This window comes from Giraffa tippelskirchi, chromosome 9 (genome assembly GCF_054371585.1).
Source record: "Giraffa tippelskirchi isolate mGirTip1 chromosome 9, T2T-mGirTip1v1.2.pri, whole genome shotgun sequence".
Classification (NCBI taxonomy): Eukaryota; Metazoa; Chordata; class Mammalia; order Artiodactyla; family Giraffidae; genus Giraffa; species Giraffa tippelskirchi.
The window spans coordinates 147,796,049-147,823,856 of record NC_137283.1 but is presented as its reverse complement, the minus strand read 5'-3'; the positions used below and the strand labels follow the sequence as shown (position 1 = coordinate 147,823,856).

At 35.8% G+C, this 27,808-nt stretch overlaps 1 protein-coding gene across 7 annotated transcripts in view; it reads right to left on the bottom strand.

Annotated features, from left to right (window-relative positions):
* The window catches only part of STXBP5 (syntaxin binding protein 5), a 155,148-nt gene that overhangs the window by 84,692 nt on the left and 42,648 nt on the right, over positions 1 to 27,808 (bottom strand). For all 7 annotated transcript variants that reach the window (XM_081529909.1, XM_081529910.1, XM_081529908.1 and 4 more), the window contains exons 6-9: positions 21,390 to 21,524; positions 20,968 to 21,031; positions 14,748 to 14,831; positions 10,565 to 10,688 (exon numbers count right to left, since the gene is read on the bottom strand). In XM_081529909.1, coding sequence (XP_081386035.1) covers positions 10,565 to 10,688; positions 14,748 to 14,831; positions 20,968 to 21,031; positions 21,390 to 21,524 — 407 coding nt within the window. The remainder of the gene's footprint in view (positions 1 to 10,564; positions 10,689 to 14,747; positions 14,832 to 20,967; positions 21,032 to 21,389; positions 21,525 to 27,808) is intronic.

Here is a 27,808-nt window from a genome sequence, read left to right as displayed (position 1 = left end):
AAAGTATGCGAGTACTTTGTCCCACCTTTCCCAAACAATGCTATTATTTTTTTCTGATTTGCTGAGTGTATTGTTTAATCTCTGTGAAAATTCTTTGGCTTTCTAGTCATCTGTATTTCTTCTTTAAAATTAGCTTATATCTTTTTATAGCTATACGTTATCTTCTTTATATTTAAAAATAAATTTAACATTCAAAGTTCAGTAACACTGTGTCCGTATGTTGCAACCACTTTTCCTAGTGTCACTTGTGAATTCTAAGACATTTAAAAAAAAATGCATAGAAGTGTACATTTAAATAATCAAGTCTATCAGTCCTAATGCTTCCATTTGAGAAAACTTAAAATCCTAAAATGGCACTTCTTCCAAAACTAAGTTATAAATTTAATGGAATTAGAATTCCGACAGCTTTACTTGAATTTTGACAAAATGACCTTAAAGTTCACACAGCGGACTCAATGCCTATGAACTGTTAAAGAAACTAAAAAGGAGACGACTTCCGGAGTGATCAAGTGAGACCTCTGTGAACTCACTCAGTAAAATTGAAATACTAGCAAAATAACTAAGGGTAATCACTTCTGAACTCTGCCAACTAACTGAAGCCACAAAATGAGCACAACACTGTCTACTCAATGGAAATGATCAAAACTTGTTAAGACCTGGGGTGGGGGGCGGGGCCAGGATGTTTTGAAGAAGAGCTATTTCCATCCCCTATGCTCCTCAGCTCCGCGGTATGGTGCCATAAAAAGGCAATAGCATCAGCCAAGAGATAAGACTGAAGTTTATTATCAGTTCCATTAAAACCAGTTTCCCTAGAGCCCAATCAGTATGTTATCCCCAATTACAGCTTGCTGAAAAACTTGAATCCCAAGATGTTGTGGCAATTTCATTTGACACAACAGATATCAGCTCAGGGAGACCAAAAGCCCTACCTCCAGGCATCACAGAAGTAACAGTAATCTGCTGGCAATATGGTACCTGCCTAAGGCTGTGGTTTTAGTTGAGGCAAATAAAAGGCTGGGCAGGAATTTTTTTTTAAAAATCCTTAACAACTAGACATACTCCAGGCTGTACTTTCGGAGAAGGCAATGGCAACCCACTCCGGTACTCTTGCCTGGAAAATCCCATGGCCGGAGGAGCCTGGTAGGCTGCGGTCCATGGGATCGCTAAGAGTCGGACACGACTGAGCGTCTTCACTTTCACTTTCATGCATTGGAGAAGGAAATGGCAACCCACTCCAGTGTTCTTGCCTGGAGAATCCCAGGGACGGGAGAGCTTGGTGGGCTGCCGTCTATGGGGTTGCATAGAGTCGGACACGACTGAAGCGACTTAGCAGCAGCAGCGCTTAAGGCAGTGTGCATGCCCAGGAAAGACCTAGGAAAGGTCCTGTCATTCATCTCTGGCCAATTCCGAGACCCTGAGCAAACTCAAAGTTAAAAAAAAACCAAGAAAGAAAAGTTAAATGAACTGTACTACCACTGCAGAAAGTAAAATAAGCTATAATACCACTGCTGGCAAGAACAATGGAACAGAGATAAAATGGCTGGTAAAAATGCGAAGGGGACAGTTTTTTTGAAAAGCAGGCTGAGAGCATTTATGAAAAACAGAAATATATAAAACTAGTCCATTTTGAGAAGCAGCAGTTCTATTCTTAAGCATTTATTCCATAGGAATAAAAGGATCAATTCCTATTGAATATGTATAAGAAAGGTAAAGGCAGCATAATTTGTAGTGATCAGAAACTTGATTTGAAAGTTTCAAATTTATCACTACAGCATAATTTGTAGTGATCCATCAATTAGGCATTGCTGAATAAATTATGAAAAATTGTGGGACAAACAACTGGTTGATACACAAGCATTAAAGGAATTAAGAGCTATGCCAGATGAAAGGAGGGATTTTCCTCAAGTGCAGAGGATTAAGAAAAGCAAGATGCAAGAAAGAATAATATAATTCTATTTTTATGTAAAACAACGACCAAAAAAATCTCATATGCTCTTATATGTGCCTATAAATATGTATGATTTTAGAAATATATGTATTTTGGAAGAACATCTGCAAAATTTTTAACATAGCTTATCTGGTGAGGCAGGAAAGGGGAAGGGGCTGCTAATGTAGAGGAAGGTTTATGGAGACGAGGCTGGTATTTTATGATCCTGTTTATCTACAATGATATATTTATGTATGTTTATGTGTATAAAAAACTATCATTTTTTTTGTCACTACTTCTGTGGCTTCATGGTTAGGAAGTTCTTCCCACACAAATACCATTACAACTTTGGGAAGCATTTTCTTGTAAATGTTTTATGGTTTCATTTATTACATTAATTTTCTGAAGTATACTTTAGTATAGGAAAGATTTTTTTCTCTAATAGTTTCAGCACTATTTGTGTAGTTCTATTGACCTGTAATTGCCAGACAATAAAGACCAAGTATTTAAAGTGTATAATGTGATGAGCTGTGATATAGTTATGCGTCTGCCAGCACTGGTGTCCCAGGTGGCTCAGTGGTAAAGAAACCATCTGCAATGCAGGAGACATGGGTTCAATCCCTGGGTCGGGAAGATGGAAGGATCCCCACCCACTCCAGCATTCTTACCTGGGAAACGGCATGGACAGAGAAACCTGGCGGGCTACAGTCCATGGGGATCACAAAAGAGTCAGGCACAACTTAGCAACTAAACAACAAAAACAACTGCCAGCATTCTCATTGAACCACCAGAGCTTTCCCCACTAATGTGAAATTCACCTTTATTATATTAAGTTTTCATAAATACACACCGGTCAACTGGTATTAGAGCATATACTCCTGCCTTAAGATCCTAGGGAAACATCTCTTTCCCTATTTATGCAGAAAATAATGTTGCAATGGAACCTTGAACCTCTTGCATCCTAATTTATTAGAACCAACAAGTGACTAGTGAGAGAGTTAAGCAGAGAATATCAGATCAAGAAGCTGGAAAGGACTGCCAGGGAAGAAGACTGGATTTTTGAAGTGGGAGAGAGAATGAGGAAATAAAAAAGGTGTGGGCAAAAGGAGTCTTAAATCTGAAAACTAGTCCCTCGTGGTGTACAAGGAATAACCTAAGAATTTCAACCTCTATTTCAATCTGTTCAGAGATATATGACCTTTCAGTGAAGAATTTAAAAGTCTATTCTGAAGAAGACTACCATCAGACCTTCAGCCTTCCTCTACCACCCAAAGTTCTAATAGGAGTGGCAGATTGATATAATTTGAGATTATAGATAAAATTTTTACATTTATTTAAAAAAATTACTTTGAAAGCATTTTATTTTATGAAGCAAAACAACTGTTCAGATACCACTCAATTTAATCTATTTCAATATTCACCACCAATCTTTCAGTGGCTGGAACAATCTTGAAGGAGGGTAGGCGCTGGGTGGAATAGTTAGTGAGCTTTCGTAAGTTTGAGCTTATATATCTTGCATAAAACCTAGCCAGGTACAAAATTCTTAACTTTTGTCTTGCTCAATAGTCTTGTTACTGCTTTATTGTGTCCAATATTTATACTTACAATAAAATGTAAAGCCAGTCTGATTTTTAATTCTTTATATACTTTCTGTCCACCCCCTACACAGATGTGAAGAGTAGTTTCATTATCTTTGTAAAGTAAAAATGCTGCAGTTTTTATAGTGATCTTTCTTCATTAATCTTGCTTGGAAATTAGTGAGTCCTTTTGATTTGCATACTCTGAACTTTTTTTTTAACTCAGGTTTTTAAAATTATGTCACTGATTATTGCTCATGTTCTAGATTATTCATCTATAATCCTGACGCTGGGAAAGATTGAAGGCAGGAGGAGAAGGGAACGACAGAGGAAAAGATGGTTGGATAGCATCACCCACTTGATGGACATGAGTTTGAGCAAGCTCTAGGAGTTGGTGATGGACAGGGAAGCCTGGCGTGCTGCAGTCCATGGGATCGCACAGTTGGACACGACTGAGCAACTGAACTGATAATCCTAGACTAACCATTTCCTAAATCAAATCAAGTAATAAGGCACTAGCTAAGATTTTACAAAGCTCATATAACTAAAGGACATTTAGAGGATCACTGGATTTCACCACTAACTGTCATCTGACTTCTTAACTGCTAAGTCACATCAGTAGAAAAACTTGTACTTACTCTTTCAACTACCTGTGAACTACTTTGATAAATCACTGAAAAGATCTGGTTAAATACAAAACTTGAGTTAATAAATCATACAAACCTCCATGTAACATGTGATTTCTTCATGTCTCTAAGTCCTATTTCTCACATCCTGAAAACTACTCAGACACAATCAAAGTCCTGTTGATAACTCTGGAATTTTATTCCTATATGTCCATTTTTTTCCATTTATAGTCATATTTGAAGTCTTCATTATTTATTGTTGACATTAGTGTCCTAATTGGCTTCCCTTTTCTACTCCTAGCTCATCTGATGCACTACCATCAAAGCGGTATTTCCAAATATAAATTTTATGTTTCTCACTGTGAAATCATTTCCTAGGTCTCCCTTCATGAAGTCCAAACTCTTTAGCATACTATGATGTATATTTTTGCCTCTATATGCAGTTATTAGTTTCTGGCTAATTGCTCAAAGGAATTTTAAATACTGGTCATATTAAACTAGCGGTTTTCCAAAAGTATCCTGCTTTTGATTATGTCTTTGTACCTTCTGACTAAAATAACCTTGTTCTGCTCTTCTTATAACTCCCCACTGATCTTTTAAGACCAAGCTCATCTAACCTGAATTTGTGAAATCTTCCTATAGCCTTCACCTAAAACATACTCATTACTTCTGTTTCTACATCATACTATGCAGGCCTTTATCAGCACTCATCGTATGCATTTTAGTTTATGTATCATTTTCACTCACTGGACTATGAGTTCTCCAACAGCAATATATTTCTAGTATTTAATCTCTGGTACTGAGGAGGTACTCAATAAATGTCTATTGAATGAATGAATGAATGAGATGCATTAACAAATGAGGATCACTGTCAAAAAAAGTGCTTCCCTAGTTTCTAATTAGGGCAGTAGAATGTCACTCAGAATGTAGAACACATTTGTTGTTACACAGCAGCTATGGGCTCACTCAAGAGTTGGCTACATAGGATGGCAGCCACCACTCACACATGGCTACTGACCCCTTGAAATGTAGCTACTCCATGTTATGATGTGCTGTAATATACACTAGATTTCAAAGAGTACAAAGAAAGAATGCAAAATACTTCGATTCTGTATGCTGATTACACGCTGAAGTAGTAATATTTTGCATATTTGGGGTAAATAATATTTGTTGCTAAAATTAATTTTACTTTTTTACTGTTATTAGTATGGTTACTAGTAAATTTAAGATTATACATGCAGATCTCATATTTCTATTGAACAATGATGCTCTAGAAAATAAGACGATTCAAATTGGAGAATCACATTGTTAATAACATTAGTCTGAAATGGGGAAGGTGTTCTTTCCTTGATGAGTGTGGAGAGAGCTGATTTATAGCTGGACGGATGACCAGTGGGATATCTGGTTTTTGGATCATGGCCAAGAGCAGTGGGATTTATGATGTGTTTCTTCAGGATCCAAAACTCTTCAAACTCCCCTTGGTGACTCTTGGTGTAGTAGTTTTGGATGGCCGGCAACTGGCCTAACTGGCAATACTGGCTTGTTCATTTAAAGGACCACTCTGAGAGTTTCTCGTGGAGTTCTTCAGAAGCCAGAGATTGGGGACTAGAGCTGGCGACTCAGCACAGTCCTTGTGAGTAAAAGTGCAGAGTGGGAGACTCATGGGATGTCTCTTAGAATGCTTACACACATTCTTTTTCTCTTGCTGCACCGTATCCTTTGCCTTTAAACAAAAGCCTTATTTGAGTATACTCTGTGCAGTCTGGTAAGTTCTTTCAGATATAAAAACTGGGGAAAAAAACTTTTGTAATTAACTATTAATACATTAAAGAATTGCAGTATGGATTTATGATTCATTGAGTGTTTTAGGCTTCAAGTAAATCTTAAAAGTAGATTAACATAATTTTTAATATGTCACATCCTTAAAACATTATAAGTTCACTTTTATTTATGTGAAGTATGAATTTAATTTTCCTTTAGCAACCTTTAATAAAAGTTCTCTAATCCTGGTTCATTAATTTCCACATAATCAAAAAACTTATACCTTAAAAATCACCCATTAAATCCTTCCATTTTACATATGATGAAACTAAGTCCCAGAAAACAGTAATTATTTCTACAAAGTATTTCACAAACAGCAAAACTAGAATTAAATTCCATATTGTCTGATTACCGGGAAGTGTTCTTTGATAATCATAAAAACTAGATTAAAGGGAAGTATCATCTTTTGTTTTAGTCAAAAAATCACCGGTTGATTAATTTCAGACACCCAAATAGAAACTTTCTAGAAAAACATGACTGTCAACCATCTTAATACACATAAAAATTATCCAACATTATATCAGAAAATTATCTTAAGTGAATTCAAATCATTCTCCTTTACTGGCCATTTTATCATCATTGTCTAGATCACTGTCACGACTGTCAGGATAAGAATCCACTATCTAACAACTTTGGCAATGAATGATTCCATTTGAGGGTAAACTGAATATTGAACCTATAATTCAATTATAGTTCAAGTACTAGGCCGTCATTTCTCAAAGTGCTATTTTGAGGAACACTAGAGTACTGCAAGATGTTCTGTGAATAAAAAATGCTAAAGTCAAGTAAATTTAGGAAAAGCCACATAAAATATCTAAACTGACACAAATAATTAATATACAGTTGACCCTTGAACAACAGGAGTTTGAGCTGCATGGGTTCACTTTAAGGGCAAAATTAATGAACCACACAGTCTGTGGTTGGTTGAATCCATGGATTTGTATCCACAGATACGGGGGGGCTGACTTGATGTTATGTGCAGGTTTTCTAATATGCAGCAACGAGTGCCCCTAACCTTCTGCTCTTTTCAAGAGTTAATTGTATATATGTATGCATGCTTATACATATTTTCCCTCTTAGAAATTCATAGTGTACATTGAAAACTAAGATGTCTTTCAGTGAAGAAAACGTTCAACTTTATTTCAGCATTTCTAGAACTTCTTTGATCATAACATGCTTTTTCACCAAATAACTCATTAACATAGGAAACATTAGTATTATAAAATATATTTGGGGGAAAACTTATCTAAGTATCTTTTGTGCTATCCTACCAAGTAAATAAGATAACCAAATTTATATTTATTATAATCACATATGTATATAGCATGTCATAATTTTCAAGTATTTTTACTTAAATTTTGCTTACTTGATCCAAGGTATAGAATGGTGCTTATCTCATGGTAGAACCAATATTTGTTGAACGAATAAAAGTACAGTCAGTTCCAATCAATTACCAAGGTAATGCTTATAAATGTTTTTAAGAATAGGATACTTAACCATTAGATTACATGGATTTAGATATGAAAAAAGCACATGATTTACCATCACCTGTAGGAAAGGAAGATCAAGAGCCCACAACATGGATAGTAATGAAAAAAATCCCTAAATTTTAATCTATCAAAGTAGATATTTAGTATACTAAGCTACATACCACAAATATGTGTATGGTTGCCTTTTTTACTAAGATACTACAAACTCTGCAGAAATCTAATTATGCTACTTCTAAAAGCCTGCTCTCAAGAATTTACATTTTTAGTATTAAAAGAGAATCAAGATTAAAATAGAAAAATCACCATTTGGCAACCATTACAGTAATAAGTAATCCATCCAAGAAACAACAACAGATGCTAAAACCAAGGGGTAGAAATTTTGATGAGGAACAGTATGTTTATAAAGTCTCAACTATTTCCTTCAAATCAAAATACTTATTGATTACAATAACAAATCAAAAAAAATTATTAACTTGAAAAGGAAAAAATAACGCTATAATGGAAAGACCTAGTAGACAGAAGCTTAATCAAGGTATCAGGGTATGAGACATCACCATGACAAATCAAACACAAGCTCCACTTGAGGCTGTTAAAAGAACACAGCAATCCTTTTGGGATGGTCCTGCTGAAAATGCGCAACATGAACCTAATCATGAAGAAAACATCAGACAAAACCAAATGGAAGCACATTCTATAAAATAACTGACCTGTAACATTCAAAATCTATCAGTTAGGAAAGTCAAGGAAAGGCTCAAGAAGAGTTCTAGTTTGAAAGAGCCTGAGGAAACATGGTAACTAAATCTAATCTGCATATAGACCCTTTCCATAAAAGGCAAAACCTGGTGATATAGAAGAATATCTCTGTAAGATACTAATACTGAACTATTTCGGGTGATTGAGCAATATGCTGACAACTTACTCTCAAGTGGTTAAAAAAACCTCCTTGAACTATACTTACAAAAAAAGATGAAAATTTAGATAAACTTAAAACTTTAAAACCAATATAAATATTTCTACTATCTTCAATATTATTTATACTTCCTTTTGGATTTGGAATTAAAGGTTCTAAACTAATCATCAACTCTTTTGGTTTTCTGAATTCCTAGATTCCAGTGGGGATAGGAGATTCTAAAATGTATGAAATACTCAGAATACCACAAAGATTAGGGACTTAGGCACTAACAGAAGGAAAAACAAAAATATATTAGGGAAAACTGGAACCTATTATGAAAAGCGCTACCTTCTGGAGGCACACGTAAACAGAACTGTAGCAAATTTAAAATAAGTGCTTTTCCAGAAGAGTCTCTGACTGCAACCAAAAAGCAGTGGTAAAATATATTACAATATGTGGCTAAAAGAATTGTTATTTTTACCAGAAAACAAGCAAGTCTAAAAACTCATACTGCTACAGAGAAAGTAAGTTTTTAATTTGACTGTTTATTTTTTACATTGCAATAATTCAGAATGTACCAATTTTTAAAGAAAATGGGTAGTCATATTTTAAAGTGAACAATGACACACTAACAATAACTATAAAATTACTCTTTCCGTATGCTACTAATGCAAACAACAGTTCCTTTCATTTCTCTAAATTTGCTGGTTAAGAATTTCTTAGCGTAGAATCGTGAGAATGCAGATTAATAAAGGAATGCAAATTCCCAGGCCTCATCCAGAATTCAAAGTCCTTCATAATCTATTCACAAAAAGTGAAACTGTTAGTTACTCCATTGTATCCCACTCTCTGCATCCCCATGAACTGTATCCCGCCAGGCTCCTTGGTCCATGGGATTCTCCAGGCAAGAAAACTGGAGTATCCATTCCCTTCTCCAGCAGATCTTCCAGACCCAGGGATCAACCAAACCCAGGTCTCCCACATTGCAGGGCAGATTCTTTACCATCTGATCCACCAGGGAAGCCACCCTAATAAAACTTTCATGGAGGTTTTATATACATTACTTGTAGACTAAGAGTTAACACATCAGCTTGAGATCACTATCCCTAGAAATGGCAGCTTGCAAGATGAGCTCTTTTGGTTAACAACTGGTAATCTGACTTTCAAGACAGTTTCCACCACTCCCGGACTGAAAAGGGCGGCACATGATGTCTGTACTACTTGTACAAACAATACGGTTTACGACTAATCTCTCTTTTCCTTCTGAGCATCTGAAATTTTGGTACATGCTAACTAAAGCAGAGGGTGCGTATAGATTGACATCAATACAAACCCTGGACATCCGGGTTCAGGTGAGGTGTCCTAGTAGAGGACATTTCATACATGTGGTAATAACTCATTGCAAGAGGAATCAAGCATGTTCTGTGTGGCTCCACTGGAAGAAGACTGCTGGAAGCTTCTTCCAGTGACTCCATCCCTTGTGCCTTTTCCCTTTGCTGATTTCACTTCGCATTCTTTTGCTGAGTCCTATGAGTATTCCTAGGCTTCCCCGGTGGCTCAGATGTTAAAGCGTCTGCCTGCAATGCGGGAGACTGCGGTTCGAATCCTGGGTCGGGAAGGTCCCCTGGAGAAGGAAATGGCAACCCACTCCAGTACTCTTGCCTGGAGAATCCCTTGGACAGAGGAGCCTGGTAGGCTACAGGCCATGGGGTTGCAATGAGTCAGACACGACTGAGCGACTTCACTTCTTTCTATGAGTATTCCTAGTGAATCAAACTTGGGGTCACTTGGGGGATTCTGAAGACAATACTGTAAAGTATAAAATTACCTTCTGTAGGGTGCCAAGTGTTTCAATACGTATTATATGTAGATTAGCAACCTGCAGTTGATAACATTAAGATGATAAAAGTTCAAAATAAGTCCTACATCACTCACAAAATTATCAACTTTCTGGACTATTGGAGAAAAATTACTCAGAAGATTTTGTAACTTTCATTTTCTGAAAGCTCAAATTTGCAATCTCAACTGCAAATATAGTTATTTGAGAATTCATTTACCCAGTTGCTACAAATTATTTCTATATGTGTAAATATAGAAATCTTAAATTAAATTTTTAAATTCAAACTAGAACCCATCCTTGTCATCAAAAAACAAACAAACCCAAATGCAACCTCAAAACAGTTTTCTGTCCATCACAATTTAGGTAGTGTTTAAAAAGGATCCATTCTTACCATGTGGAGTTATGGTCTGCACAGGCTTCGCAGGGGATCTCACATTCCATATAGTCAAGGTGCCATCCGAGTGACTGCAAATAAATTGTTTTCCTTCATGATGCCAAGCAACAGAATGGATAGCCTACAGAAGAGGGGTAAAGAATTCCACCTTTAAAAACAAAAACTTATTTAAATACCAAGTTATTCATAATTGGAACTGGAATTAATTTTTCATATTAACCTTTTTCTTATTTCCCAAGCTGAAGTCCATATGTTAACATTAAATTCCCATAACTTAACTGTCCTGTCAAAAAAATGAGATTTAATTTGGTTCTAACACTCTTAACTTTCAAAATTTTATTTACTCCTTAAAGGAGCATGATAATAATATAATAGTGATTATGCATTATCGATAAGTTCAAGAAAACAAAATGCATTCTTGTAGTTTCTTAGAATAAACAATAACTAAACATAAAGTACCAAGTAATTATAATCAATATCCTACTGGAAAAACTAGTTGCATTGACTGTTCAGAACAAATTTTATAAATTAACTAAAATTCTAGGAGACAAGAATGCAGATTTAGAATTAAGACTGATTGAAAATACTTCATATTGAACTTCAAGACAGGTGACAAAAATCTATAAGGCATGCAAAGAAACCAGGAAATACGATGCAAAATGAGAAGAAAATGCAGTCAATAGAAACAGACTCAGAAATGATACCGATAGAATCAGCAGTCAAGGATATTAAAACAAATATTTTAAACAGACTCTACATGCTCTAAAAGGTAAGTGAAAACATGAAAATGTTGAAGAAAGACATGCAAGCCTTCAAAAACACAAGTGGAATTTCTAGAGATGAAAAATGTCTAAGATGAAAAATTGTCTCCGCATGGGTTTGCCAACAGATTTGATACTGCAGAAAGAAAGCTTGATTAACTTGAAGACACACAGCAGCAGAAATTACTCAATGTGGAAGATGGGCAAAGAATAAGCAGAACATCAGTGAACTGTGGTACAACTTCAAGAAGACTAATATGTGTGTCATAGGAGTCTCAGAAGGGAGCCTATGGACAGAAAATACGTGGGAAGAAATAATGACCCAAAGTTTCCCAAATGTGATGAAAACTTTAAACTCTATAAACTTCTAGAATACATATGTATCTTAGAAATTCAATGAACTCAAAGCAGAAGAAACTTGAAGAAAACTACATAAAAGTACATCATATTTCAATTGCTTAAAACTGGAACTTTAGTGATAAGAAATCCTTAAAAGCAACCAGAGGGTGGGGACAGGGAGGGGAACACATTAAATACAGAAAAGCAGAGATAAAGATGACAGCAGATAGTTCCTTAGAAACAATGCAAGAACACAGTTGAATAATACCTTTACTGTTCTGAAAGAAAAAACTGTCAACTTAGGATTATATCCGTCAAAAATATCTTCTTGAAAACAAAGGTAAAATAAACACGTTTACACACATAAAGAACTCAAAGAATACATCATTTGCAGATTTTCACTATAAGACATGTTACAAGAAGTCCTTCATGCAGAAGATAAATGATATGAGATGGAAATCTGGACCTACTCAAAGGAATGAAGAATACCAGAATGGCAGATATGTAGGTATATATTAATTATACTCTTATTTTTGATCAAATGTTTCATTATAGGAGAACAGTCTCATAAATCATGACATTAGCTTTAAAAAAAAAATTATTTCTTTTTGGTTGTGCTGGGTCTTTGTTGCTGTGCAGGCTCTTCTCTAGTTGCCGTGCGCGGCCTCCTCATTGCCAGCGGCTTCTCTTGTTGCAGAGTATGAGCTCCTAGGGTATGCAGGTTTCAGTAGCTGCAGCTCCCAGGCCCTAGAGCACAAGCTCAGAAGTTGTGGGGCAAGGGCTTACTTGCTTCACTCATGTGTCAATCTTCCCAGATCAGGGACCAAACCAGTGTCTCCTGCATTGGCAGGCATATTCTTTACTACTGAGTCACAAGGGAAGCCCGATTATACACCTAAATACTTTTCACCTTTTGTTCTGGTATGTAATTAAAAATATTACTTGGAAACAGCTTGGGGTTTTTAAGGCTTGCTGAAGCTCTGTTAGGCTAGCTAAGCCAGTCTTTAACGCAGGGCTAGTCTGTCCCTACGACAAGGCCAATACCTTTGTGAGTATTCTTCCTGATGCCCTGTCCATTACAAGCATTCTCTGTTCTGTTGGGAATGTGACCTATTCTTAGTCCTGTGTGTGCTTTGAGAATTGTTTTACCTACTCCTTTCCAATGGATCTATTCTAAGCCTCACATTCATGCACTAATCATTATTCAGTTCAACTTAAGACTAAGGTAAAAGGCTCCTTGTGGATTTTTTCAACTCTTTCACAAGGCAGGTCCCTCCATTCTGTTACCTTGTCTTATAAGTTATGGATATCTTTCCCCATCTCCCAACTCTGTTTCCTCAATTCAGGGAGACTGCTGGGTTTAACGTAGGTTCCCCCTTGCCCACCTCCCTTCATGGATTGAGACCTGGAAAATCTCTCCAGATCATAAGCTAATGCAATTGAAAGGCTCACCTTTTCCCCTAAGGAATCCCTGTTCCATACTATCTGTTAATTTCTATAAACCGTTCTTACATATATTTTCCCAATGTGTTTGTTTAAACTGAGAAGGTAAATTCCGTGTGATTCAATAGTGGCTAAAGCCAAGATAACTAAATTACAAAAGCAAAATAAAAAAGTCAAATATGCTTAAAATATGCTTTCATTTTGACACAAGAAACAGCTCTACAGGCCAAAGCTTCCAGAGAAATGACAAGAACTCTTTATTAAAAATACTCTTTTAAAATAATTTCAAGATCTTGACTGGTAAACGACAGAATATTTACTAAATAAAAGGCTTTAAAATACAAAGAAAAGGTATACAGCTACGAAAACAAACAAAATTCTCTTTTGGTCAGGCTTAGAAAGATAACATGCAGACATTTACAAAGTATTCCTAGTATTGCTATAGTTACTCAATGTAATCTGTCTGACTAACTGAAAGCATCAATATGAACACATGACATTTCTTAAAAATAAACCAAAAAAACCACTTACACATTTCCTAGATCTATTCTCTGAATTAGAAATTGTGAACACGCCTGGTACCCAAATTATGGTTACCAGACACCATCTCTCACCAAAAGAACCCAGTTTCATGGAAAAAGATACTCTAAATTTGGGACAGAAATATTCAAGTTTAATAGGTATGCTTTGTTATAACAGATGGCAAGGAAGCTATCCAAGACTATTATCAAAGGACTTAGGAAACAAATGGAAGAGATTCACTGATGAAAGATGGGACAGTTTGAAAATCAATAAGGCTAATAACTTTAGTGTACTGAAGCATATGAAATAATGTTTAAATCTTTTAGTACATAGTGAAATGGGAAACAAGATTAAATTGCTTTTCATTAAGATTACTAGAGAACAGCCTCTTTTACTGAAATAAAAAGAAACAAGCATTTATCCTGCCTTTCTTATCTGAACTGTACAACTATATAATCAAAAGAGCAGGTGAGAAGCTTCTCTATACACAAGTATCCCAGATAATTGATACAGAAGGAATTATAAAATTAGAACTTCTCTACTTTGCAACAACTGCATGGTAATGGATTTAGGCCTTGAACACAACTGACTGCTAATATCACAGACACTAATGTTCAACCTGGGAGAACAGCATCAGCATCATCTAAGAAGTAGTCTTGCTAAAAACAAAACAAAAAAATAAACCTAAATTTGGTCGTCTCAGTAAACCATCCAATTTATAGGGAATCTGAAGGCAATAGAAGTCTTTTTTTTATTAATCACAATCTTTATTTGGATTCTAAAGCAATCAAGCTATAAATATTTCCAGTAGACTATAATTTGTATAAAACAAAAAGCTAGCACACATTTATTAATTTGCTTGTAAATGCAGAAAATACCTCTGGAAGAATACATGAGAAACTAACATTGGGATGAGGTAAGGGAATTGGATGGCCAAATGACAGGAGCCAGAGAGATCATTTTTGTATTTTTTGAGCTATGTGAATATATTATATGATACATATGCAAAACTTTGTGTGTTATAGTAACTACAAAGATTGCCTAAAATCATTAATTAAAGAAGTTCTTAGAAAAGCCATTCTGAACTGGAAAAATGACAAAAATAATGTTATTACCTCATCGTAGGTGTATCTATAGTCTGCTTTCTTTGACTTGAGGTCCCATAACACTACTGTTCCAGATTCAAAGCCAATCAAAAGCTGTAATAAAAGAAAATGCCACATTACCTAGGATTGACATTAATCATATGAAACATTTACTTGCTGACAATAAAGATAACTATTACCATTCATACGCTTTGGGTACAAAATTATAGCATCATTAAACATCTGCATTGCTAATCCCTAATCACATGGATGACATATGGGAATACTGCATTGCATATTTATACGCTTTTGATCATTAGGATTTCAACATACATCATGCAACTGATTCTTGAAAATGAAAATAGTACCATTTTGAAGTCCAGAGTGTACATTTCCATTCATTAACTTACTAATAAAAATAAAAATTTGCATGTGCTTTAAAGTTTACAAACTTCTCTAATTTAACACAATATCAGGCAATATCATTTATTCATCTACTGATTAGTTCCAAATTATATCTAGCCTAGACTTCTCTTGTGAGATTCAGACTTATAATTCCTATGGTCACATGTTCACATATTTATTCCACAAGAACCTCAAAGCAAATATATCCACAAGTGAGTTCATTATTTTCTTCTCTACTGTCTTTTTCTGGTATTTCCTGTTACAGAGGCTTTCTCACTATTTTTTAAAACATTCTTTAAGAGGTTAAAGTAAAAACTTTGGCGTCATCCTTAATCCTAGTGTTTCTCCCACCAGGTAAAATCATCAAGTAATTTAAAAATTACACTCTTATATAATTTATTTTTTTCCACTTCCAACACATCTCTCCTGGCTCAATACACAAAGATCTCTTTTCTAGTTTCTGGTCTCTCTGACTCACTAGTCTTATTCCTTATTTACTTCATTTCATATCGTAGCTAGAGTGATAGTTCTAAAATACAAGTCTGATCATGTAATGTACGCTTTTACTTAAAACTTTTTAATGCCTTATGCTTATTTTTAGGATCAAGTCCAAACTGAATAATCTGACGTACAAGATATATCATGGTCTGACCTCTGCTTAACCCCTCAGCTTCATGCTGTTCCACATTCCTATTACCCAATACTTTCCAGTATATCTTTCAGGTCCTGTTCTCTCTTATCTTTACGCCTCTGCACATGCTGTCATCCTAACTGGACCACTTCATCTGAAGTCATCCTTTTTGCCTGACTAATCCTACTAATCCTTCAGGTCATTTTACCTATCACTTCCTCCTGGAAGCCTTGCTTGACCTACCAAATGTTTTTTCGTCGGATTGTATTGACTATTTAGGTAAGTCAGTGCCCTTCTTATGTGCTCCAACAACAACTTGTACATTTTTTAGCCTGAAAGGTCACTATACAATTTAATAATGTCCTTTTCCTTATCTGAATTCTCTTGCAGACTATAACATTGGTTTATTTAAGCAAGAATTGGTTTTATCTTGTTTACTACTATACTTCTAACATAAGACAGACAGTCTGATATGATATAGGTACTTAATCCATTTTTTGTGAATGAATGAGTTCCAGAATGAAATACATGTTCTTGCCTCACAAACTGCCTACTGTCTACACTGGCATTTTATAACTCTTAGTGTTTTGTCTGCTTGTAACCTCCTCCCTTTTTATTCACTTTTTATGTTGCTTCCTTGGGTAAGTCTACCCAGTTTCTCTGGACAAAGATACTCCTTCTCCTATATTAATATTTGCATTTTCATCTCTAGTCTCTATAGATGTCTCTAGTATCTAATATACTATCTAACACAGTAAATATTCAATAAATATTTGTTTAATAAGTACATGAATAATCAGCAACTAGCCAATAATCATTCACATAATCTGGAGACATGAACAAATTTGGAGGCAGGCCCAGTAATTTTCACTAAATAGTAACTTAGTATATTTCAGTGTATAGGGGCACTCAGAAGACCCAGTCACTGAAACTAACAAGACAGATTTACATCTTAGTAGGAAGCATAGTTAATTTTCCTAACATAAACTCTTCTTTCCTTGACTATCTGTAATACATACTCCTTCTGGGAAAAAACTGGTATTTGTTTCCTTTACCCTTTTTAGTTCTTCTAAGCATCTTGGACATGTGTATGGCATTTTCTGATGGGGGAAGTAAGAGGAACTTCAGGAATAAGGAAAGAGATGGAAAAAGATAACATTTAAGAACCAATGTATAGTGTATATTTTATGTATAGTGTAAAACAATACTGGATTGTTCAGGACACAGGTAACTTACACTCTAGTCCCAGATCTACCAATAGTAACTATTGAACTTAAATATATTTTACCCATCCTGACGTTAACAACGTAAGAGGATCATAGTAAACTTTAACCCCTCCAGCCAGCTCCACCTTCCTACAAATATCAGAAATCTGTGCCAGCAAGTTAGACTATAACCCCTATAATCTCCTAAACAGTATAAAATAGAAGAATTGAAGGATGTGGTACTTATAAACAGAAAATTCAAAGCTTATTCCCACTAGAATCTTTTATAACTCATAGAAATGTTAATTTTTTAAAAGTACTGTTGATGAATTTTCTTTGAATTTTTTTTCTCATAAAAAGCATTCATCAGGTATACTGATACAGCTCTTCACATTAATATGTGATCTACATCTTACAGAAGAAATGTAGCATAATGGAGAGTACTCTGAGGCTGAAATCAGAGAAATCACTATTCAAAATCCCAGCTCCACCAATATTTAGCTTTGTACTTCTGGAATACATAACTGGATCAAGTCTCTGCCTGATTATCTATAAAATAGGGAAAACAGCTCACTTAAGATTTGTTGGGAGGATCCAATAAAAATAGTGCACATAAAGTGGAAAGCAGTTCCCGACAAAGTAGGGGTCAATAGATGGTGGTTATTACTGTTACTATTAAGTAAGGAATTTTACACGAACACTTAACTTTCTTTGGCCAGGACCTGTGCTTAATGTGGCAGCATCATCCACCATAAGGTTAGGTTTGAAAGAACACGTCCCATCACCTTACCTCTTTTTTCAATGACACAATGTCAAAGAGATCTTTAGAAATAGGAGTCAGTAGCGTGAAGGAGATTTTTCTATTAGAAACCAAAAGTTAGATAATATCATCTGTTCTAGCACCCTATACTTAAAAATGTTTGAAAGAGATTAATTCTGGGAACTAAGGAGGATAATACAATGCCACGTTTCAAAAAATGAGGATGATATAAATTTTTTCAATTAAGTACATATTGAACCAGGATTCCCAGGTGGTGTTAGTGGTAAAGAACTGCCTGTGAATGCAAGAGACATAAGAGACATGGGTCCGATCCCTGGGTTGAGAAGATGCCCCGAAGAAGGAAATGGCAACCCATTCCAGATTTCTTGCCTGGAGAATCCCATGGACAGAGAAGCCTGGCGGGTTACAGTCCATAGAGTTGCAAAGAGTCAGATATGACTGAAGTGACTTAGCACAAACATATTGAACAGTTATTATTTTATTGTATGTTGAGTGCTATAGGAAATATAAACTTGCATAAATACTATCTTTGTGCTCAAGGAGTCCTTCAAGTTCAGGGGAGTTGAGATAACACAATTCTAATGCAAGGCAATTGAGGTAAATACTGTAAAACCTGCAAAACTAAGGTGCTAATAAACTTGGAAGTGACAGAAAGCATTTTATGTCAGGATTATCAAGAAAGGTATCATGAAAGTTATGTTATTCTAATCTGAGCCTCAAGATGTGAGTAGGAATTCAGCAGAGAAAGAACAGTGAGAAGGAATTCTGAACAAAAGGTCTTACATAAATAAGTCATGGAGATAGTAAAGAGCAGCTTACATTTGGGCAACAGTAACTATTTGCTTCAGCACAGTGTTCAGGTAAGGATGTTCTCAAAGACAATGAAACCTAGGGTTTATTTTACAGAAACACTGCTTTGTTTGTTTGATAATATAGAACCACTGAAAGCTTTGGAACAGGAGAACAAGATTAAAATGGCACCCAGGAAGACCGATCTGGAGATGACTCAAGAATGGGTTGGAATGCCTTGCAGGGGTGGGAAGGAGACTGAATAGCAAAGAGACACTGCAGTGGAAGGACTGAAATGATTTACTGACTGATTCAGCGGAAAAGAAAGGGAAGTTTTCAACTCTTCTACCAGGTCCCCTATCTAAAGGCTGGCTTTTAGACAATTATCTTATACCAAAAATAAATAAGTGAACATACAGGTTACTGTAACTTGGAAAGTTTCTCTCAAAACATACAATGGCATGATTAAGTCAGCTCCAAACAGTACAGTACAGCCATCCTTTGGTTTTCCCAGTGTCAAAGAAGACAGCAGTGGTAACACAACATAGAGGCATCGGCACTCCCAGTAATCAAGGAGGAAAAACCTGAGTAAACTGCTTCACAAAACCCAGAAGTTTCATTTCACTGATTTCTGATAGTGATTAACTTCCTGGTATTTATGCAGACTAATTACCATGAAACTTTATAAGTAGAAAAAATATAATTAAATAGAACTGAGACTGGTTTAAATTATAAAACAGAGATCATGGAAAAGAAAATTTTACTGTTTTTTTACTGTATTAAAGAACCTAAACTAAATTTTATTGCTTTTCAGGGTATTAAAGAACCTAAATTAACAACAGCTAGGTAATGACTGCATGGAATTGGTTTCGAGTATAAAAAAAGTATTATTTTCAAAAATACCTATTAATGTGAGCCTTTGTTTAATATTAACTTTGGTTAATAAAATAAAAATGCCAAAGCCTTTGACCGTGTGGATCACAACAAACTGTGGAAAATTCTTAAAGAGAATAGCAGACCACCTTACCTGCCTCCTGAGAAATCTGTATGCAGGTCAAGAAGCAACAGTTAGAACTGGACATGGAATAACAGACTGGTTCCAAATCGGGAAAGGAGTACATCAAGGTTGTATACTGTCACCCTGCTTATTTAACTTATATGCAGAGTATATCATGCAAAATGCCTGGATGGATGAAGCACAAGCTGGAATCACGATTGCCAGAAGAAATATCAATAACCTCAGATATGCAGATGACACCACCCTTATGGCAGAAAGTGAAGAGGAACTGAAGAGCCTCTTGATGAAAGTGAGAGAGGAGAGTCAAAAAGCTGGCTTAAAACTCAACATTCAAAAAACTAAGATCATGGCATCTGGTCCCATCACTTCATGACAAATAGATGGGGAAACAGTGAGAGACTTTATTTTGGGGGGCTCCAAAATCACTGCAGATGGTGACTACAGCCGTGAAATTAAATGATGCTTGCTCCTTGGAAGAAAAGCTATGACTAACCTAGACAGCATATTAAAAAGCAGAGACATTACTTTGCCAACAAAGGTCCAGCTAGTCAAAGCTATGGTTTTTCCAGTAGTCATGTATGGATGTGAGAGTTGGACCACACAGAAAGCTGAGCACTGAAGAAGTGATGCTTTTGAACTGTGTGTTGGAGAAGACTCTTGAGAGTCCCTTGGATTGCAAGGAGATCCAACCAGTCCATCCTAAAGGAGATCAGTCCTGAATATTCATTGGAAGGACTGACGCTAAAGCTGAAGCTCCAATACTTTGGCCACCTGATGCAAAGAACTGACTCACTGGAAAAGACCCTGATGCTGGGAAAGATTGAAGGCAGGAGGAGAAGGGGGCGACAGAGGATGAGATGGTTGGATGGCATCACCGACTCGATGGACATGAGTTTGAGCAACTGCTGGGAGTTGGTGATGGACAGGGAAGCGTGGTGTGCTGCAGTCCATGGGGTTGCAAAGAGTCGGACACGACTGAGTAACTGAACTGAACTGATTAACCTGAGATATTTATGAAGAAAAATTTAGGACAGAGAGGTGTTATGTGATAAGTATTATAAAAATTGTATAACTACAAAGTATAAAAAAGAATTCAAAACCAGAAGAAAATGGGTTTTGTCAGGATTATCAAAGAATCAGGGGAATTATTACAAATAAGCAAAAAACAAGTTAATAAACTTTAATTGTATTTATTAAAATTTACTTGTTCTGGGGTTTTCTTCTTTAAAATGTAAGTGGTTTTAATTCTTTCACTTGTTCCTTATAATCTATAAATAAGCAATTAAGTTTATATGATATACAACCTTTGTTAGCCATCTCAAATTTGCAGAGTAAGTGTGATTTCATAATAGTTTGCATATTTAAAAAATACTGGAATTCATGCATTTAAATAATAAATATATTTATTTGAAACAATCTACCTTTCCTTCATCCATTGGATTATCACTTATATGAACCACAGGCCCTGGGTGAGATTTAGATGACCTGAAAGAAAAAAAGTTAAGATTTTTTTTTTCTCAATCAAAAATTGCGATACAACTACACATTCATTACAACAGAAATAACGACTGGAAAATAAAGATATATTTACAAGGGTTGAAAACATTTCAGTAAATGATTGCTATCTTTATTTTACTCAATTCTAGCCTCCAACTGGGGTATGTCATTGAATTCTACAGTTCATATAAAAAACAAGAAAAGTTGCATTATGATTTAAAAAAAAAAAATCAACAAAAAGTTCCACTAGTATTTGCTCAGAGAAAAAGAAGTCATACAGATAAGAATGAAGCTGAACTGAGGCCTACAGAGTAGAAACAGATATGCAATATTTGCTCAAACTCACAGTTCAATGGCTTTATTCCACATAATGACGTAGCCTGAGAGTGTGAAGGACTCCACGTTGACAATATGTATGTTACCTCGTTCAGTGCCCACATAGAGCCACTTACTCTGGAAAGGCAGATGGCAAAATGTAACCCTGCAAAACAAAACATATCCAAAGGAAATTAGAAAAATACCTGGTAAATATATACAGGTATATATTGAATATATACAATTTAGGAAACAAAAAAGATACAACCATCATATTTACCTCACTGCAGTTAATATTCAATTATGCTAATTCTACTTTAATGTCAAATATAAGTCATTACAAAAATAAATAGCATAACAGAGAAAAGATGAGTTTTGACATTAGTATGTGTTTCAAATCTGGCTATTTCAAATCGATTGTGTTACTTCAGGCACATCACAAACTGAATCTGTAAAGCCACAAACTGAGTCTAACACTCATCACTCCTAGGCACTACCGTATTTCTCAGAAGTTACTAAACACACCAATCCATCTCAATACCTGTGCTGACTATTCCTTCCATGCAAAATGCTCCTCCTGCTCACAGTTTTCTTCTGCTCAAGATCTAGCTAAAATACCACCTTCATTCAAATCGATATCCCAATACTTTTGTATCTCTATCAGGCTTGCCTTATAGAACAGTCTACCTTTCTGACTAACTTGTAAGCCTCTGGAAGGCAAAGATCCTCTGTACTCAGGCTTAGATAATGATATTGCAATATACTCAAATGATCTCTTTCTGATGATGTAAGAAATCTTCGTTGACACATTACAAAAATTTACAGGCGTGAATTAAAGTTTATGATCATTCAAACAATTTCAAACATTTTCTATATAAGCTCAACTGATTACAAGGTAAAGAATGGAACCTACCTTGTCCTTTTTGTAGAACTTATTTTTAGTAAAAACATAGTATGTTATGAAACCATATAAACTCATTTTTTTCATACAACATGTTGTGTCTTTCAAAATATACTGTTTAAGATTTTAATGCAATAGCCCTTCAAATAATTTACAATGAAGATAATCACTGCTGAACTCTTTAACTGACACTAAGCATTAGACAAGATACAACATACAGAACATTTGTTATTCCTATTAACATAATTTCATCACAGAGAAATTTCAAGATGAAAACACTTTAAATACATGCAACTCATGGTCTCACTATTTCCCAAAGGTAAAAGATAATTACTTAAGGTTCATCATCTATATTTTTTGTTAAGTGTTTTATATGACAGCATGTCATCTGTCCAAAGGATTTATGTGTAAATTGAACAAAGCAAAGAAACAACTACTGAATCAAAAAAACATCTTATAGTATCTTATTACTTTTTGGGCTTCCCTGGTGGCTCAGACAGTAGAGAATCTGCCTGCAATATGGGAGACCTGGGTTCGATCCCTGGGTTGGAAAGATCCCCTGGAAGAGGGTATAGCAACCCACTCCAGTATTCTTGCCTGGAGAATCCCATGAACAGAGGACCCTGGTGGATTCCAGTCCATGGTGTTTCAAAGAGTCGGACACGACTGAGCAACTAAGCAGACACACATTACTCCACAAGGCAGTAAGTCCACAGTACTTTTACGAAATCTTAGGGCTATATAGGTTTCAGAATTTTCCACATTTTAGAAAGGTACATAATGAGTATTTTGTGTATTACCTAGTATGGTTGTGCGTTAGTTGCTCAGTCGTGTCTGACTCTGTGACCCCTTAGGGTATAGCACACCAGGCTCCTCTGTCCAAGGGATTTTCCAGGCAAGAATACTGGAGTGGGTTGCCATTTCCTTCTCCAGAGGATCTTTCTGAGTATGGTAGTACGTGAGTGCTAAGTCATTTAGTCGTGTCTGATTCTTTGTGACCCCATAGACTGTAGCCTGCCAGGCTTCTCTGTTCATGGGATTCTCCAGGCAAGAACACTGGAGTGGGTTGCCATGCCCTTCTCCAGGGGATCTTCCTGACCGAGGGACTGAACCCATGTCTCTTACATATCCTGCTCTGGCAGGCAGCTTCTTTATGTGGTAACATCTGGTGAACACACTGATTGTTTTTGAGGAATAATTTCTGGCAATTGCGTTTACTTGAGACATAATCATTATATAACAGTAGTTTTGGGTGTACAACATAACACTTCAATATATGCATATATTATGCACTGATCACCACAATAAATCTAGTTATCATCCACAGGTACAGGTATAGTAAGAATTTTTTTTCTGTGATGAGGACACTTAATACCTACTCTCTCAGAAAAGTTCAAATATATAACACAGTGTTACTGCCTATAATCACTGGTGGTTTCTTAAAAAGCTAAATGTACACCCACCATATGAACTTCCCATGCCATTCCTAGGTATTTAACCAGAAGAAGGAAAGTGTATGTACAGGTCTACACAAGACCTGTACACAATGTTAACAGAAACTTTCCAAGACCCCTAAAGTGGAAATAAACCAAAGGTCCTTCAACAGGTAAATGAACAAACTTATATACTTAGAATATTATTTTAAGTGTTATATACTTAAAGAGTATTCAGTTCGGTTCAGTCGCTCAGTTATATCCGACTCTGCGACCCCATGAATCGCAGCACGCCAGGCCTCCCTGTCCATCACCAACTCTTGGAGTTTACCAAAACCCATGTCCATCGAGTCAGTGATGCCATCCAGCCATCTCATCCTCTGTCATCCCCTTCTCCTCCTGCCCCCAATCCTTCCCAGCATTACGGTCTTTTCCAGTGAGTCAACTCTTCACATGAGGTGGCCAAACGATTGGAGTTTTAGCTTCAACATCAGTCCTTCCAATGAACACCCAGGGCTGATCTCCTTTAGGATGGACTGGTTGGATCTCCTTGCAGTCCAAGGGACTCTCAAGAGTCTTCTCCAACACCATAGTTCAAAAGCATCAATTCTTCAGAGCTCAGCTTTCTTTACCGTCCAACTCTCACATCCATACATGACCACTGGAAAAACCATAGCCTTGACTAGATGGACCTTTGTTGGCAAAGTAATGTCTCTGCTTTTCAATATGCTATCTAGGTTGGCCATAACCTTCCTTCCAAGGAGTAAGCGTCTTTTAATTTCATGGCTGCAATCACCATCAGCAGTGATTTTGGAGCCCAAAAAATAAAGTCTGACACTGTTTCCACTGTTTCCCCATCTATTTCCCATGAAGTGATGGGACCAGATGCCATGATCTTAGTTTTCTGAACGTTGAGCTTTAAGCCAACATTTTCCACTCTCCTCTTTCACTTTCATCAAGAGCCTCTTTAGTTCTTCTTCGCTTTCTGCCATAAGTGTGGTGTCTTAGAGTATTATTCAGTAGTAAATAAAAATAAATCATACATGCAACAATACCAATTAATCTCAAAGTACTGAAGACAAGGGAAAACCAGACAAAAAAGATATACTACATGGTTACACATACAATTTATATGCAACAGAAAAATGCAAACTAATCTATTGTAACAGAAAACAAGTCAGTGCTTGCCTGGAATTGTGGGGTAGGGACCAGCAACAGAAGACGGGAGGGATTACCACAGGAAACATTCTGGGATGACGGGCAGGTTCATTATCTTGATTATGGTGACAGTTTCATGAGTGTACATGTGTCAAAACTTATCAAACTGCACACTTTAAATGTGTGCAGTTTACTGTATGTCCATTATACCTAAATCAAACTTTTTAAAATAAAAAATTTTCAGAGCTGTGTGGTTTTAGGAATTATGAAAACAAGATTGTGACTCTAATACTTAGGCAAAAAGCTCTGGAGTTAAAATGCCTTGATTTAACTTGCAGCTCCAACACTCACTAGCATAACCTTCAGGAACCCATTAATCTCTCAGAGCTTCAGTTTCCAAGCAGCAGAGCCTCAGTGACTGAGGATCAAATACACAAAGCATGGTAGATGCTTAAAATGGGGCCTTGACATACATAAGTGCTCATAAATGTTAGCTAATTATTATAAAAAACTAAATGCTACTCTACCAATTAGAAGTTATAGGCAAATTTTAAAAACATGAAGAAAATAAATTACACTAATAGCATGCCAGGTACAAAACGAACAATGTGATAATATATCATAAACTATCTCATTTGAAATGTGCCCTAAAGTGAAACATGAGTACAGCTGAAACATTCTGAAAATTCAAAAATAATTTCAAAATAAATAAGCCAAAATCATGAGTTCGACTTAAAAAAAAAAAAAACAGAAATATCCAACTTCTTGATCTGTACTGCTTTTTTGCAATTTTCCATTATTCTTCAAAAAAGCAGTAGTTACTGGCTTAATACAATTACATGATCCACCTTTGATTTTAATACTAACAACATTATTTAAGTAATATGTTTACAAAGTTTAAACTTATCTCCTTAATGGTAGAGATTTTGGATATATCATACAATATTTTCTGTTCCTAGCACAGCAACACCATACTACAGCTGTTTCTCAAATATTTAAAGAAATGAAGTCAGGACAAATTCTTTACTGTTCAGAAAAAACTCTAGAGTTTTTCCCTAGACTCACTTTTTCAATATTAGTTACCAGAGTAAGGTTTTTTCTTCTCCAGTCAACTATAAAACCAACTTACATTGCTGGGAAATTTTAAGCATCTTTATCGTTTAATCTTTATCCTATTTAATGTTTAACATTTTAAGAAGGAACTTAAAATGTTTACTTACTGATCTGGCACAAACACTTTAATATTATCCCTAGAATGAGTCTTGTACACTTAAAAACAATACGAACCATAGGGGTATATTTGTACAATGCCCCAACAAATTTAAAACTTACTCTGTTCCAAAACTACCATAATTATTTAAGTCAATTGAGAAGGGGGAAAGTCAAAACTTTTTTTTATCACAATTAACTTGATAATTTCTTAACTAGCAAATTTTCATGAACATGTTGGGTTAGGAATATAATGAGAAAAACAAAATTCCATGTTGCAATCAAATAAAATAATACCATGCCAGTGCTTTAGGGAAAGGCCAATAAGAAAATATGGTTCCCTAGAAATGCACTACTAAAATGAAGCAAGTCAATCAACATGCTTTATGAAGAAATGCAAGATTCTACAATTTGGGGTAATTTAATCAGTCAGTTACCAAAATATAAAGCTGGTGGTTAACACAAACTGGACTTGACTTACTATAATGAGCTAGTGTCTTTTAAATTTGTTATATAAACATGACCTTAGTTCCTTGTTACAAAATAAGAATCTTAGTCTTCTCTGTTGGAAATTAAGATGTATAACTAAGGAATCTTTTTATGAAATAATTAAACTGGTCAAAAATTATATTAATTGGTTACTTAAAAAGAATAACATGTATTGGCATACTGAAAATTATACACACATATTATGTACATGTCTGATATGTACATTTAGAGAGAGATTTTTGCTATTTAATGAATCTAAGAAAGCAATGAAAAAGGTCAGTTTTCATTCCAATCCCAAAGAAGGGCAATGCAAAGAATGATCAAACTACCACACAATTGCACTCATCTCACACACTAGGAAAGGAAAGCTCAAAATTCTCCAAGCCAGGCTTCAACAGTCTGTGAACCATGAACTTCCAGATGTTCAAGCTGGATTTAGAAAAGGCAGAGGAACAAGAGATCAAACTGCCAACACCCGTTGGATCATCGAAAAAGCAAGAAAATTCCAGAAAAACATCTACTGCTTTATTTATTACACAAAAGCCTTTGACTGTGTAGGTCACAACAAACTGCGGAAAATTCTTCAAGAGATGGGAATACCAGACCACCTTACCTGCCTCCTAGAAATCTGTATGCAGGTCAAGAAGCAACAGTTAGAACTGGACATGGAATAACAGACTGGTTCTAAATTGGGAAAGGAGTACATCAATGCTGTTTATTGTCACCCTGCTTATTTAACTTACATGCTGAATACATCATGCAAAATGCTGGGCTGGATGAAGCACAAGCTGGAATCAAGATAGCCAGGAGAAATATCAATAACCTCAGATAAGCAGATGACACCACCCTTATGGCAGAAAGTGAAGAGGAACTGAAGAGCTTCTTGATGAAAGTGAAAGAGGAGAGTCAAAAAGCTGGCATAAAACTCAACATTCAAAAAACTAAGATCATGGCATCTGGTTCCATCACTTCACGGCAAATAGATGGGGAAACAGTGGAAACAGTGACAGACTTTGTTTTCTTGGGCTCCAAAATCACTGCATATGGTGACTGCAGCCATGAAATTAAAAGATGCTCACTCCTTGGAAGAAAAGCTATGACTAATCTAGACAGCATATTAAAAAGCAGAGACATTACTTTGCCAACAAAGGTCCAGCTAGTCAAAGCTATGGTTTTTCCAGTAGTCATGTATGGATGTGAGTGTTGGACCATGAAGAAAACTGAGTGCTGAAGAATTGATGCTTTTGAACTGTGGTGTTG